The 16,227-nt window shown below is 39.4% G+C and overlaps 4 protein-coding genes across 4 annotated transcripts; all 4 read right to left on the minus strand.

Annotated features, from left to right (window-relative positions):
* Positions 1-14: 14 nt before the first annotated feature.
* LOC135140778 (nose resistant to fluoxetine protein 6-like) lies at positions 15-2,356 on the minus strand. Its single transcript, XM_064071455.1, has 8 exons — positions 2,194-2,356; positions 1,750-2,149; positions 1,636-1,700; positions 1,061-1,587; positions 821-1,014; positions 450-772; positions 260-402; positions 15-209 (listed from the first exon to the last, which is right to left on the minus strand). Exons 1-8 carry the CDS (start codon positions 2,354-2,356, stop codon positions 15-17), a joined length of 2,010 nt encoding a protein of 669 aa, XP_063927525.1.
* Positions 2,357-3,089: 733 nt separating this feature from the next.
* On the minus strand, positions 3,090-5,480 carry LOC135140973 (nose resistant to fluoxetine protein 6-like). The gene is made up of 9 exons (XM_064071733.1): positions 5,317-5,480; positions 4,900-5,272; positions 4,775-4,851; positions 4,369-4,726; positions 4,153-4,321; positions 3,911-4,104; positions 3,537-3,859; positions 3,341-3,483; positions 3,090-3,290 (listed from the first exon to the last, which is right to left on the minus strand). The coding sequence occupies exons 1-9, from the start codon at positions 5,471-5,473 to the stop codon at positions 3,144-3,146; spliced, it is 1,941 nt and encodes a 646-aa protein (XP_063927803.1). The 5' UTR covers positions 5,474-5,480; the 3' UTR covers positions 3,090-3,143.
* A 2,234-nt stretch (positions 5,481-7,714) lies between these two features.
* Positions 7,715-10,064, minus strand: LOC135140970 (nose resistant to fluoxetine protein 6-like). Its single transcript, XM_064071729.1, has 9 exons — positions 9,942-10,064; positions 9,525-9,897; positions 9,400-9,476; positions 8,994-9,351; positions 8,778-8,946; positions 8,536-8,729; positions 8,162-8,484; positions 7,966-8,108; positions 7,715-7,915 (listed from the first exon to the last, which is right to left on the minus strand). Exons 1-9 carry the CDS (start codon positions 9,982-9,984, stop codon positions 7,730-7,732), a joined length of 1,866 nt encoding a protein of 621 aa, XP_063927799.1. The 5' UTR covers positions 9,985-10,064; the 3' UTR covers positions 7,715-7,729.
* A 3,668-nt stretch (positions 10,065-13,732) lies between these two features.
* Positions 13,733-16,221, minus strand: LOC135140780 (nose resistant to fluoxetine protein 6-like). Its single transcript, XM_064071456.1, has 10 exons — positions 16,050-16,221; positions 15,633-16,005; positions 15,508-15,584; positions 15,102-15,459; positions 14,886-15,054; positions 14,644-14,837; positions 14,270-14,592; positions 14,075-14,217; positions 13,922-14,024; positions 13,733-13,871 (listed from the first exon to the last, which is right to left on the minus strand). The coding sequence occupies exons 1-10, from the start codon at positions 16,219-16,221 to the stop codon at positions 13,792-13,794; spliced, it is 1,992 nt and encodes a 663-aa protein (XP_063927526.1). The 3' UTR covers positions 13,733-13,791.
* Between the last annotated feature and the right edge of the window lie 6 nt (positions 16,222-16,227).

Raw genomic sequence — 16,227 nt, forward strand, 5'->3', positions numbered from 1 at the left:
TAATTTTACAATAATCAAACTTTGTCCCTTTCGATTCGTTCTTCGATGAGGGAGATTTGCTCAGCGTCCAGGTCGTGGGTACTTGCCAAAATTTTGTCCCTTTTTCCGAGCAAAATTTTTTCTACGGCCATCGCAGGACACTCGGTTGTTAATACAAGTAGTACCGCTAGTCCAAAACACAAGAGGAGAGTGCCGCCGAACTGGTACACCTTCAAAATTTGTATAGTACTTTTCGGTACTAAATGGTACTACAAGTTACCATATCGAACTCGCTAAAATAAACGGGCGTTTTTCGCCCGTATGCCACCCCATATAGCAAAGTCACGTGCGTCAGAAAAATCCCATACGTAAATCGGTTAAGTACTTGGAACATGGAACTACCAAGAATCCAGTTTGCAACACCTGGAACTACCCCATTATCACGTGATTTAATAGTACCGTGATAATACCTCCGTTGTTGCTTGTGCAGGCCAAAATAACCCATGCTATAGCCAGCGACCAGCAAGGTCGTACCAGAGCTATGTGAAGAGCGTTGCCCCACTTATCGTACCCGGGACCGCGGAGAGTTCCATGACCCCCGAATATGCACGTCACGATAGTACCAAAACAAACAACCCAAGCCAACGACACTACTGACCTACTCATTGCCAAAGCAATCTCGTCGTGTTTGAGTTTAAATATGAAGTAACCCAAGACGGCGCCGATGACCCATGGGGCGAATCTCGTGTGCGTTAGCAGATAGTACCGATTCTGATAATCGACTGAGTGCGTACTGAAAAAAAAACGGTCACTTGATAGATGATACTTCCTGGGTACTTACGTATAAAAGTTTGACAGAATGGCTGACAGCTCGTTTTGCCAAGTTACGTAGAATGTAAACAGGATTGATAGTAGGGTGGTGGTACCCATCAAAGGTAGGCAAACTTTTGGGTACTTGAATAACACGTAGAGTACCAAAGGGGAAACTAAGTACAGCTGCATGTCGACGTTGAGGTACCAAGTTTGGCCGACGCACTACGGTTGATTTTGGTTGAAAAAAACTGACTTCGGTACTACTTACCATGTTGGAGATGTTGACGTAGTTTTGTACGTATAGAAGCGTGGACCACCAGTATAATTGGCAGTTTTTTTGGAAATAAAGAAACATGTAGGGCCACTTGGGGCCCGAGCCGAGGTACTTGAGGAGAGTCGCGCTCACAAGTACCACTGGTACTAAAGGTGCTGTCAGTCTGACGTATCTGTGACAATAATAAAATAGTATGTTGAAACGAGTACTTCGGTACTTCGTTTTCATGAAACCGTACGACATTAAAACGCCACTAATTGTAAAAAACGTGTCGACTGATAAAGTGGCGCTTATTAGGACCATACTGTGAAGTTTGTCAGTCCATTGTAGTACGTATTTAGTGTTTGTTATTGAGCCATAAATCGGGATGGAAAATTGGTGCCCGAGTACTATCCACATCATGCTAATAAATTTGAGGCCATTGAGACACGAAAGGTGGTCAGGAGTGGGCGTGGTTGTCGTAAAAATCGTGCGCCCATTGGTGTACACAGAGAACGCTTTAATTATCATTGGGCACGAATCTGGAAGGGAGGTACTAAACGGAATTGTTATTATTTGGTGGTACTTACGATGTGCGTAGATATCGTAGAATGTAGATACTAAAACAGTGGCTACCAATATCGCTAGTATAGTTCTAGAAGAAAACAATGTAATTTATTTAGTAGAGTAAAATAAGGACGTACATTGCAGCTATAGCGTCGATCGTCAAGCTAGGATTAACGTCGTTGGTAGTTTGGCAAAGAAAATCTGAAAAATCGACTCTAATTTGGTCTTGTTGAAACAGTGCCCGAAGTACCGCGTTTCCGATTAGATTTGCGTCATCAGAGGTACAACCATTTGGTAGACATAAGGCCCATGTGGGTGCTTGTGGTAGTACCGACGTAGTTCTAATAGAACTAGTGTCGATTTTTGATTTGTTTGAAGTTTCATTACCAAACGAGACATATCCCAGGCAGTACTTTCCTAGAATAGTTTCGGTTGTGGTACCACTGGTTTCAATCTGAACGCATTGTTGGAAGTCTCCCATTTCAGCGAAGTTGTAGTTGAGAATACCAGAAGGTACTTTGGAAGTGGCATCCATCACTAGACGAAATAGTAGTACAAAGAATGGTTCAGGTAGTACTTACTTTGAAGAGCCCACGAATTTTCATTTAAAGCCCAATTTCTTACAAATTCACCCAACTGCTGTTGACATTTTTGTGATGGTTGCAGATTTTCCAGAACTTTGAAGACGCTTTTCTCGGCAGCAACCCAGTGCCAGACGAGTACTACGAGTACCAGCCGCAACATTTTCGATCACGCACAAAATTGACGAACCAAACTTTTATAGTGTTTCTAAAGGTTATCAGATTTAGATATCTGGCTTGGCGGAATCGCGATTTAAGAAAAAATGTTCATTTCGATTGGCTCAGGTACTCGACGAAGTTTGAAATTTGAACCCATTTTACCATTTACCAGAGTTCATTTGAATGCATTCAACCATTGTTACTCATTACGAAAAATTTGAACTCTGGTCTGAGTAAATGTTACTTAGTGGTTGCCCTTGAAAGGCTGAAAAAATGTGTTGACGTAAAAAATTTAGGGTCACTAAACTGGCTTAGATGCACTTTAGATAACTTAAGTTAAAAAATAAGACAAGTGCATTTGGAGTTCATTGTCCCGAAATTGAATAGGATTAAAATAAAGCTCTAAAATGACGATCGTGATGATAATGATTTATAAAGTATAGATGGGTCGTTGCTCTCGCAAGTAGTCAAGGACGAGCGTTCAAAACAACAGACTTGTTACGTGGTAATATAGCATTCACCTATATTTTAAACCGGACAATAACCGATAAGGTTTATAGGTCCAAATGTAGGTGAGTGTAGTTTATATATTGTATTTTGACATTTTTTTCCGGTGATAACGATATATTATTATTTACGAATCTGCGAAGTAGTGCGTCTATGTTTTGTAGGTTTGTGGAAAAATTGTGGTTTATGAATCCACCCAGACATATAGACATTATAAAATAAAACGGAAAATATATGTATCAAAATATTTATTATTATTGTCATGGTACACCGTCAATACTACACTAATTATCTTTCACATGCTGCTGCATTATCGACTCCTCTCTCCGGGTCAGAATTTTTTCTACGGTTATCATTGGAAATTCGATCATAAACATGAGCAGAGCGGCAAGGCCGGTACTAAACCAGAGAGCACCCCAAAACTGGTACGCCTGGTAAAGTCACACATTAGTGACAATTTGGGTACCAAACTAGTACTTACCATATTAAACACGCTAAAATAATCAGGCCAGTGTCTTCCGTACGCAATAACGTGTAAAAATGTCACGTGGGTTAAGTAAATACCGTAAGTGAATCTGTTAAGTACTTGAAATATAGGAAGGGAGAGGATCCAGTTGATCGGACCTGAAATAGTGCTTTGAAAACTCGCAGGTACTTGGGAATTTGTGACCACTCACCTCCATAATCATTACAACAGGCTAGAATAATCCACGCGATTGCCACAGACCACACAGGTCGTACCAAAGTTATATGTAGAACGTTACCCCAGCGGTCGTACTCGGGACTACGAAGAGTACTATGTCCACCTAACACACAAGCCAATAGAGTAGCGAAACAAGCGCCCCATGCCACCAAAACAACCCATTGATTAAGTTCCAAAGTGATTTCCTTTTGTTTGATTTTGAAAAGGAAGAAACCCAAGACCACTCCGACCACCCATGGAGTGCCTCTAGTGTGCGTCAGCAGGTAGTACTTGTTGTGATAGTCATTTGCATGAGTACTGGAAATTTTAATAAGTACCTACAGTACTGGAAAAAGTGACATTACATACGTGTGTAAATTGGATAAAATAGCTGCTAAGTCGTTGTCCCATGCTTCATAGAATGAAAACCCCATAAACACTAAACTACATAGTCCTAGAATTGCCAGACAGAACTTAGGGTACTTCCACAGAGCGAAAAGTACGCCAGAAGAGACAATGTACAGCTGCATGTCGATGTTAAGGTACCAGGTTTGACCCACGCACTAAATTAGGGGTTAGTCGAAAGTACTACCGAAGCAGACAGTACTTACCATATTTGAAACGTTCACGTAATTTTGTACATACAAAAGTGCCGACCACCAATAATCTTCACAATTTTTCTGAAAGTAGAGTAAAAGGTAGGGCCACTTTGGCCCCGATCCCATATACTTGAGAAGAGTGGCGCTGAAAAGTACCACCAAGGCCAGCGGCGCAGTTAATCTACAATGACATTACAATCTCACTATTATTGTAAAAAATTGTCGTACCTGAGATACCGATGAAGATAATATAGAAATAAATTGAAAGGGCGTTTTTTATGCATCGCTTTCATTAAACTGTACGACATTAAGGCCCCACCGACCGTGAAAAACGTGTCTACAGATAGGGTACCACTTATTAGAAACATGCTGTAGGGGTGATCCGCCCACTGTATGAGGTATTTGGTGTTTGTTAATGATCCAAAGATGGGGATTAAAAACTGGTGCCCGGCCACTACCCACATCATACTAATGAATTTCAAACCGTTCAGACACGGAAGCTGATCAGCCGTGGGCGTGGTCATTTTAAAAATCTTCTGTCCATTGGTGTAAACCGAGAATCCTTTGATTATCATTGGACTGGATTCTATAAGAGGCGTTATATTCAAAAGTACGTAATTTTGGTGGTACTCACGGTTCCCGTAAAATGTGATGTAAATATCATACAACGTTGACAGTAGAACAGCAGTACCCAACAACACGAATACAACTCTATAAATACAATTAGTACTTTTGGGTAAGTTTGGAAAGTAAACATACATTGCTGCTATTGCGCCGTCAGTCAGTTCAGGATTAACGTCGTCAATAGTCTGACACAGAAGATCAGAAAAATCGACTCTCACTTCTATGTCTTGTAGCAGCTGCCTTAGTACCGTATTTCCAACGACATTCATGTCTTCAGTGGTGCAGCCACTTGGTAGACATAAGGCCCATGTGGGTGCCACAGGAAGCATAGACCCAGTACCCACACCAGGAGCGTTGAACGTTCCATTAGAGAAGGAAAGGTCCCCGAGGCAGTACTTTCCCACAATTTCGCCACTCCCTTGAGTGCCAACGCACTCTTGAAAGTCCCCCATTTCGCCAAAATTGTAGTTCAGTAGACCAGAAGGTACTTTCGACGTGGCATCCACCACTAACAAAACAATGAAGACGAAAACTGCATAAAGTCGTACTTACTTTGAAGCGCCCATGATGATTCATCTATGGTAAAATTCGCCATTAACTCGTTAACCTGTTCTCGGCATTTCGATGTCAAATTGAGCCCCTTTTCACCAAGAACTTTAAATAAGCTTTTTTGAGCACAACACTGTGCTACTAATAGGATCACCACCATCAGTACTACCCGCAACATCTCAATCCGACTTAGCAAAATCTTCGGTGGTGCGCCTTTTTTATACAGTTTATCACTAATGACCGTTTTATCTTATCAGCAGCATCGATTTTTATTCTAAAGCAGACACAAAATAAATTTAACAAATAGAATTGAAAAATTAAACAAAAATCAATGACATGAGTAGGTTGGGTTTTTCCATTTTTTTGGCCGTGATAGTAATATCAGTGATCACCGTTTTGGTCTTGTCCGTATCGTTTGTCTTATCGATTTTTATTTAATTGTTCTATTATAAGTGGAATTTTCCTTTGACGTTGATGTTAAAAGACGGTAGCAAATCAAAGGCGTTCATTCTAAAGTAGATACAAAATAACTTTATCAAATAGAATTGAAAAATTAAATAAAAATAAATAAATAAATAAATCTTTATTGCCCTACAGATCCAATCCAATTACAGGACAATTTACAATTAAATAAATAAACAGAATATAATATAATAGACTAAATAATAATGCGAAATACATTATGACACTGTATACCTTATAATAAACTATATAACATAGATCGATCTAAGTTTAACCCTTATAGAACGAATATGTGTTAAGAAAAACTATACACCGTGTGGTCAACCTTACTTTATTATAGTTTATATATGTACAAGTTTACACTTCCTAAGTTCCTACTGCTACGACGACTAAAAGTAGAGAGTTTTTACAGAGTCCGCACTCATTGTCTTTGCCATTTCTATTGAAACATCACCTGTTGATTTTGCTTAAAATTTAGCAATTGATAACAGCTTTCGGTTGATTGATAACGGCTTTTAGTAGAAAATTGTCTGAATATGAACGTTGCCAAATTTATGATTAACAAGTGGTGTTTCAATAGAAATGGCAAAGACTATATACTAAACTATACTATACGTGGCGACACTTACCCGAAGTTAGTCGAATGTTCTCGACCTAACCACAGTACAACCATACAGTAGGGACAGCTCGTCAAATATTGGAACAACGTGTCCTTACCCAACCGTTTTTATTAGGCGGGATTTTTGAAACGAAGTGGAATATTGGTCCGTAAAACAATGTAAAAATAACTGATTGATATAAACATCGGATGAAAGTGAAACCAATATTTGGAGTGTGGTATGAAAACCACGAAGAAAATACCATTTTGAACAATAAAAAAGAATCGTGCTTAAATTTATTTTATTCGTTAATAAAAATCTATCACTTTACCAAGTTAATTTCAACATAAACATATCAACTATTTTGTCAATGCCTTCAATTTTCGCCACTAAACAAAATGGTAACACAAAAAAGGTGATCTTGGTGGTGCTTACACGAATTTTCATTTAAAGCCCAATTTGTTACAAATTCACCCAACTGCTGTTGACATTTTTGTGATGATTGCAGATTTTCCAGAACTTTGAAGACGCTTTTCTCGGCAGCAACCCAGTGCCAGACGAGTACTACGAGTACTAGCAGCAACATTTTCGATCACGCACAAAATTGACGAAACAAACTTTTGTAGTGTTTCTAAAGGTTATCAGATTTAGATATCTGGCTCGGTGGAATCGCGATTTATGAAAAAAAGTTCATTTCGATTGGCTCAGGTACTCGACGAAGTTTGAAATTTGAACCCATTTTACGATTTACCAGAGTTCATTTGAATGCATTCAACCATTGTTACTCATTACGAAAAATTGGATCTCTGGTCTGAGTAAATGTTACTAAGTGGTTGCCCTTGAAAGGCTGAAAAAATGTGTTGGCGCAGAAAATCTAGAGTCACTAAACTGGCTTAGATGCGCTTTAGATAAATTAAGTTAAAAAATAAGACAAGTGCATTTGGAGTTCATTGTCCCAAAATTGAATTGGATTAAAACAAAGCTCTAAAATGGCGATCGTGATGATAATGATTCATAAATGGGTGTTGCTCTCTGGTGTAGTCAAGGACGAGCGTTCAAAACAACACACTTTGTTACGTGATAATCTGATAATGTAACACTCACCTATATTTAAACCGGTAAAGTTTGTAGGTGAAAATGTAGTTTATATATTGTATTTTGACATGATAACGATATATTATTTACGAATCTACGAACTCGTGCGTCTATGTTTTGTACGTTTGTGGAAAAATTGTGGTTTATGAATACACCTATAGACATATAGTCAAATTTTTTTATTTGACGTTAAAAAATAAAACGGAAAATATATAATATTTATTATTATTGTCATGGTACACCGTCAATACTATTCTACACTAATTATCTTTCATATGCTGCGTTATTGACGCCTCTCTTCGAGTCAGATTTCTGCTCCACATACAAACTCTGTCAACAATATCCAACAGAATTTTTTCTACGATTATCATTGGAAATTCGATCATAAACATGAGCAGAGCGGTAAGGCCAGTACTAAACCAGAGAGTACCCCAAAACTGGTACGCCTGGTCAAGTCACACATTAGCGACAATTTGGGTACCAAACTAGTACTTACCATATTAAACACGCTAAAATAATCAGGCCAGTGTCTTCCGTACGCAATAACGTATAAAAACGTCACGTGGGTTAAGTATATACCGTAGGCGAATCTGTTAAGTACTTGAAATATAGGAAGGGAGAGGAACCAGTTGACCGGACCTGAAATAGTGCTTTGAAAATTCGTAGGTACTTGGGAATTTGTGACCACTCACCTCCATAACCATTGCAACAGGCTATAATAATCCACGCATTTGCCAGAGACCACAAATTTCGTACAAAAGTTATATGTGAAACGTTACCCCAGCGGTCGTACTCGGGGCCACGCAGAGTACTATGTCCCCCTAGCACACAACCCAGTAGAGTGGCGAAACAAGCGCCCCATGCCACCCAAACAACCCATTGATTAAGTTTCAAAGTGATTTCCTTATGTTTGAGTTTGAAAAGGAAGAAACCCAAGACCAATCCGACCACATATGGAGTGGCTCTAGTGTGCGTCCGTAGGTAGTACTTGTTGTGATAGTCATTGGCATGAGTACTGGAAATTTTAATAAGTACCTACAGTACTGGAAAAAGTGACATTACATACGTGTGTAAATTGGATAAAATAGCTGCTAAGTCGTTGTCCCATGCTTCATAGGCTGAAACCCCCATAAACACTAAACAACATAGTCCTAGAATTGACAGACCCAACTTAGGGTACTTCCACAGAGCGAAAAGTACGACAGGAGAAACGATGTACAGCTGCATGTCGATGTTAAGGGACCAGGTTTGGCCCACGCACTAAATTAGGCGTTAGTCGAAAGTACTACCGAAGCAGACAGTACTTACCATATTTGAAACGTTCACGTAATTTTGTACATACAAAAGTGTCGACCACCAATAATCTTCGCAATTTTGCTGAAAGTAGAGTGAAATGAGGGGCCACTTTGGCCCCGATCCCATATACTTGAGAAGGGTGGCACTGAACAGTACCACTAGAGCGAACGGCGCTGTTAATCTACAATGACATTACAATCTCACTATTATCATAAAAAATTGTCGTACCTGAGGTACCGATGAAGAAAATATCGAAATAAATTGAAAGGGCGTTTTTCATGCATCTCTGTCATGAAAGTGTACGACGTTAAAGCGCCAGTGATCGTGAAAAACGTGTCTACGGATAGGGTACTACTTATTAGACACATGCTGTAGGGGTGATCCGTCCACTGTATGAGGTATTTGATGTTGGTCAATGATCCAAACATGGGGATTAAAAACTGGTGCCCGGCCACTGCCCACATCATACTAATGAATTTCAAACCGTTCAAACAAGGAAGCTGATCAGCCGTGGGCGTGGTCATTTTAAAAATCTTCTGTCCATTGGTGTAAACCGAGAAACCTTTGATTATCATTGGACTGGATTCTACAAGAGGCGTTGTATTCAAAAGTACGTAAGTTTGGTGGTACTCACGGTTCCCGTAAAATGTGCTGTAAATATCATATAAAGTTGACACTAGGACGGTGGTACCCAACAACACCAAGACAACTCTATAAAAACAATTAGAACTTTTGGGTAAGTTTGGAAAGTAAACATACATTGCTGCTATTGCGCCGTCAGTCAGTTCAGGATTAACGTCGTCAATAGTCTGACACAGAAGATCAGAAAAATCGACTCTCACTTCTATGTCTTGTAGCAGCTGCCTTAGTACCGTATTTCCAACGACATTCATGTCTTCAGTGGTGCAGCCACTTGGTAGACATAAGGCCCATGTGGGTGCCACAGGAAGCATCGACCCAGTACCCACACCAGGAGCGTTGAACGTTCCATTAGAGAAGGAAAGGTACCCGAGACAGTACTTTCCCACAATTTCGCCACTCCCTTGAGTACTTACGCAGCCTTGAAAATCCCCCATTTCGCCAAAATTGTAGTTCAGTAGACCCGAAGGTACCTTCGACGTGGCATCCACCACTAACAAAACAATGAAGACGAAAACTGCATAAAGTCGTACTTACTTTGAAGCGCCCATGATGATGCATTTATGGCAAAGTTCGCCATTAACTCGTTAACCTGTTGTCGGCATTTCGATGTCAAATTGAGCCCCTTATCACCAAGAACTTTAAATATGCTTTTTTGAGCACAACACTCTGGTCGTAAAAGGATCACCACCATCAGTACTACCCGCAACATCTCAATCAATCCGACTTGGCAAAGTGTGCCGGGTGCGCCAATTTTTAGATAATCTCACTTATCAAGTGGGGATTAGGTTATTATCATATTGTCAAGAGTTCGAACTCTACTTGTTTCGTTGAAAACTGTAACATTGTTACTTTGACTGGGTGAATAAAATCTGGCGTGAATTAAAACTCAACAATTTATTTCTTACTGACTCGAATATACACGACAAGGATTATTTACTGGACGCTCTTGATTCCACTAGCTGAATAATCATGGTTCCCGACGGTGGTCCCTATTTAAATCCCCGCATTCCTCTAGATGGATCTCGAACGCCGCTTCTAGGTTTATTCTGATTCGCATCTGGGTATTTAGACAATTTAAAATAAAATTTTGCATACAGATGAGTTACGGATGAGTGGTACTTACAACCGATAAAATGAAACGGTGATTAGTGATCAAGTTAGCATTTGAAGCTTATCGGTTATCGGTTTTACTATAACGACCAAACAAACGGAAACACCTAATCTGCTCATGTTATCGATTTTTATTTCATTTTTCTATTGTAAGCGCAATTTCTCTGTCACGTTGATGTTAAATAAAGACGTCAGCAAATCAGAGGCGTTCATTCTAAAGCAGACACAAAATAAATTTAACAAATAGAATTGAAAAATTAAACAAAAATTGATGACATGAGCAGGTGACATTTTTTTGGGCGTGATGGTATAACCGATAATAATTGATCGATAAGATAAAACGGTGATCAGTGATCACATATGCATGATCAAAAACTAAGACGATCTTCAAATTTTCAGAAGGTACTGCCTGTACTTGAAATAATGAACACAAGGTATGGGCAAAATGTTTTATTTTATACTTAAACTATTATAGTGGCTAGTACGACTTGTGTCACCGACAGCTTCTCCGTCGGCGGCACTCTTTGTCGCGCAGCCGCTATCCGGCGGCCGCAGCTGGTGGCGGCTTGCTTCTTTGTCGGCGGCGGTTCTCTAAGCGGCCGCATCTATCGATGGCTCGTGCCATGAAGGAGTGAACGGACAGATCGCCTCTCTAATTTTATATAAAATTATTTTTCTTAGTTGTTAAGTAGTCGTTAGGTACCAGTCCAGCTGTATGGACAATAAAGCAAAAACAGTACCGTCCACTTCTTTTATTTCTTGTTCATTACGGCCGCACCATTTTTGGTCCATCAAGTCCGATACAAAGCGCCATATCTTGATCATGCGAGTTATGAGCCCGTTGATAGTGCTTATCAGTGTGTTGACCGAATTCATCGCAAGTGATATTTTAAATTCACCTCTGATATCAAAGACTTCCTACGAAGCTCTCAGAAAATTGATTGATGATATCAAGATCAATGTAGAAGCGCTCAAGGTTTTAGAAGTGCCCATAGAACAATGGGATATTATTCAAGCGGTAAACGTGCGGTTCGATTCCCACCAGAGGAGCAACATTTTTCTTCCCTTACCTACATATCTGAAAAATTAGATTTTCATTCTAGCAAAGAATGGCAAACAAAATTAACAACAAATTTACCCAAACTTTCAGACTTTTTGGAATTTTTAGAAACACGTGCCCGTTATTTCGAAGCTACGACTTTGTAGAAACATATCTTTTAATTCTTCATTTACAAAAGAAAAATATCACGTAAAACAAACGAATAAGACCCAATCTTTTGTGCATCCGTAGTTAAAACAAGTTCCTGTTACCATTGTAAAAAGAATCATCAGTGTAGTGAATTCATACAACTCACTATTAATGACAGAATGAAACAAATTGAAAATCTAAAACTTTGTTCGAATTCCTTCAAAAAACACTATGTATTTGAGTGTTAATCAAAATATAACTGTCGCACATGTAATTTGCGACACAACACACTTTTGCATCAAGAAGACCACTTCTAATCACACAATTTAACCATTATAGAACGAATATCTGTTAAGAAAAACTATACACCATGTAGTCAACCTTATTTATTATTAGTTTATATATGTACAAGTTTACACTTCCTAAGTTCCTACTGCCACGACGACTAAAAGTAGAGAGCTTTTACAGAGTCCGCACTTATTGTCTTTGCCATTTCTATTGAAACACCACCTGTTGATTTTGCTTAAAATTTAGCAATTGATAACAGCTTTCGGTTGATTGACAACGGCTTTTAGTTAGAAAATTATTTAAATATGAACGCTGCCAAATTTATTATTAACAAGTGGTGTTTCAATAGAAATGGCAAAGACTATATACTAAACTATACTATACGTGGCGACACTTACCCGAAGTTACTCGAATGTTCTCGACCTCACCACAGTACAACCATACAGTAGGGACAGCTCGTCAAACATTGGAACAACGTGTCCTTACCCAACCGTTTTTATTGAGCGGGATTTTTGAAACGAAGTGGAATATTGGTTGCCGAAATTATAAATACAGCTCGTCCGTAAAACAATGTAAGAAGAACTGATTGATATAAACATCGGATGAAACTGAAACCAATATTTGGAGTGTGGTATGAAAACCACGAAGAGAATACCATTTTGAACAATAAAAAAGAATTGTGCTTAGATTTATTTTATTCGTTAATAAAAGTCTATCACTTTACCAAGTTAATTTCAACATAAACATATCAACTATTTTGTCAATGCCTTCAATTTTCGCCACTAAACAAAATGGTAACACAAAAAAGGTGATTTTGGTGGTACTTACACAAATTTTCATTTTTTAAAGCCCAATTTGTTACAAATTCACCCAACTGCTGTTGACATTTTGGTGTGGGGTGCAGATTTTACAAATCTTTGAAAACGGTTTTCTCGGCAGCAACCAAGTGCCAGACGAGTACTACGAGTACTAGCCACAACATTTTCGATCACGCACAAAATTGACGAAACAAACTTTTGTAGTGTTTCTAAAGGTTATCAGATTTAGATATCTGGCTTGGCGGAATCGCGATTTATGAAAAAATGTTCATTTCGATTGGCTCAGCTACTCGACGAAGTTTGAAATTTGAACCCATTTTACCATTTACCAGAGTTCATTTGAATGCATTCAACCATTGTTACTCATTACGAAAAATTTGAACTCTGGTCTGAGTAAATGTTACTAAGTGGTTACCCTTGAAAGGCTGAAAAAATGTGTTGACGCAAAAAATTTAGGGTCACTAAACTGGCTTAGATGCACTTTAGATAACTTAAGTTAAAAAATAAGACAAGTGCATTTGGAGTTCATTGTCCCGAAATTGAATAGGTTTAAAACAAAGCTCTAAAATGGCGATCGTGATGATAACGATTTATAGAAGTATAGATGGGTCGTTGCTCTCTGACGTAGTCAAGGACGAGCGTTCAAAACAACGCACCTGTTACGTGATAATGTAACATTCACCTATATTTTAATGCGGACAATAACCGATAAGGTTTCTAGGTCAAAATGTAGGTGAGTGAGTTATCTCTACTTTATATATTGTATTTTGATGTTTTTTCCGGTGATAACGATATATTATTATCTATGTTACAGTATGTTTTGTACGTTTGTGGAAAAAATTGTGGTTTATGAATCCACCTATACACACTTAAACTGTTTTTTTTTTATTTCACGTTTTTAAAAAATAAAACAGAAAAGATATGCATCTAAATATTTATTATTATTGTCATGGTACACTGTCAATACTATTATTACTAATTATCTTTCATATGCTGCATTATCGACGCCTCTTTCCGGGTCAGCCTTCGGCGACGACTTCTTTTTCTTGCCGAAATTACCTGAAAACCCCTCATTATCCACATACAAAAACAAACTGTGTCAACAATACCCAACAGAATTTTCTCTACGACTATCATGGGAGATTCGGTCATAAACACGAGCAGAGCGGCGAGGCCGGTACTAAACCAGAGAGTACCCCAGAACTGGTACGCCTGGTCAAGTCACACATTAGCGACAATTTGGGTACCAAACTAGTACTTACCATATTAAACCCGCCAAAATAATCAGGCCAGTGTCTTCCGTACGCAATAACGTATAAGAACGTCACGTGGGTTAAGTAAATACCGTAGGTGAATCTGTTAAGTACTTGAAATATAGGAAGGGAGAGGATCCAGTTGACCGGACCTGAAATAGTACTTTGAAAACTCGTGGGTACTTGGAAATTAAGACCACTCACCTCCATAATCATTGCAACAGGCTAGAATAATCCACGCGATTGCCACAGACCACAAAGGTCGTACCAAAGTTATATGTAGAACGTTACCCCAGCGGTCGTACTCGGGACTACGCAGAGTACTATGTCCACCTAACACACAAGCCAATAGAGTGGCGAAACAAGCGCCCCATGCCACCAAAACAACCCATTGATTAAGTTCCAAAGTGATTTCCTTTTGTTTGATTTTAAAAAGGAAGAAACCCAAGACCACTCCGACCACCCATGGAGTGGCTCTAGTGTGCGTCAGCAGGTAGTACTCGTTTTGATAGTCAGTGGCATGAGTACTGGAAATTTTAATAAGTACCTACAGTACTGGAAAAAGTGGCATTACATACGTGTATAAATTGGATAAAATAGCTGGTAAGTCGTTGTCCCATGCTTCATAGAATGAAACCCCCATAAACACTAAACTACATAGTCCTAGAATTGGCAGACAGAACTTAGGGTACTTCCACAGACCGAAAAGTACGACAGGAGAAACGATGTACAGCTGCATGTCGATGTTAAGGTACCAGGTTTGGCCCACGCACTAAATTAAGGGTTAGTCGAAAGTACTACCGAAGCAGACAGTACTTACCATATTTGAAACGTTGACGTAATTTTGTACATACAAAAGTGCCGACCACCAATAATCTTGGCAGTTTTGCTGAAAGTAGAGCGAAATGAGGGGCCACTTTGGCCCCGATCCCATATACTTGAGAAGGGTGGCACTGAACAGTACCACTAGAGCGAACGGCGCTGTTAATCTACAATGACATTACAATCTCACTCTAACCGTAAAAAATTGTCGTACCTGAGGTACCGATGAAGATAATATAAAAATAAATTAAAAGGGACTTTTTTATGCATCGCTTTCATGAAACCGTACGACATTAAGGCCCCACCGACCGTGAAAAACGTGTCTACGGATAGGGTACCACTTATTAGAAACATGCTGTAGAGGTGATCCGCCCACTGTATGAGGTATTTGGTGTTGGTTAATGATCCGTACATGGGGATTGAAAACTGGTGCCCGGCTACTACCCACATCATACTAATGAATTTCAAACCGTTCAGACACGGAAGCTGATCAGCCGTGGGCGTGGTCATTTTAAAAATCTTCTGTCCATTGGTGTAAACCGAGAAACCTTTGATTATCATTGGACTGGATTCTATAAGAGGCGTTATATTCAAAAGTACGTAATTTTGGTGGTACTCACGGTTCACGTAAAATGTGCTGTAAATGTCGTACAAAGTTGACACTAGAACGGTGGTACCCAACAACACCAAGACAACTCTATAAATACAATTAGTACTTTTGGGTACGTTTGGAAAGTGAACATACATTGCTGCTATTGCTCCGGCAGTCAGTTTAGGATCAACGTCGTCCATAGTCTGACACAAAAGATCAGAAAAATCGACTCTCACGTCTAGGTCTTGTAGCAGCTGCGATAGTACCGCATTTCCAACGACATTCATATCTTCAGTGGTGCAGCCACTTGGTAGACACAACGCCCACGCAGGTGCCGCTGAAACCATAGACCCAGTACCCACACCAGAAGCGTTGAACGTTCCATTAGGAAAGGAAAGGTACCCGAGACAGTACTTCCCCACGATGTCTCCACTCCCTTGAGTGCCAACGCACTCTTGAAAGTCCCCCATTTCGCCAAAATTGTAGTTCAGCAGACCAGAAGGCACCTTCGACGTTGCATCCACCACTAACAAAACAATAAAGACGAAAACTCCATAAAGTCGTACTTACTTTGAAGCGCCCATGAAGATTCATCTAAGCCAAAATTCGCCACTAACTCCTCAACCTGTTCCTGGCATTTCGGTGTCAAATCGAGCCCCACATCACCAAGAGCTTTAAAGAAGCTTTTTTGAGCACGACACTGTGCTCCTACTAGGATCACCACCAGTACTACTCGCAACATCTCAAT

This window comes from Zophobas morio, unplaced genomic scaffold (genome assembly GCF_036711695.1).
Source record: "Zophobas morio isolate AGI-343-1 ecotype UQ-CSIRO unplaced genomic scaffold, CSIRO_AGI_Zmor_V1 ptg000041l, whole genome shotgun sequence".
In the NCBI taxonomy this organism is placed as follows: domain Eukaryota; kingdom Metazoa; phylum Arthropoda; class Insecta; order Coleoptera; family Tenebrionidae; genus Zophobas; species Zophobas morio.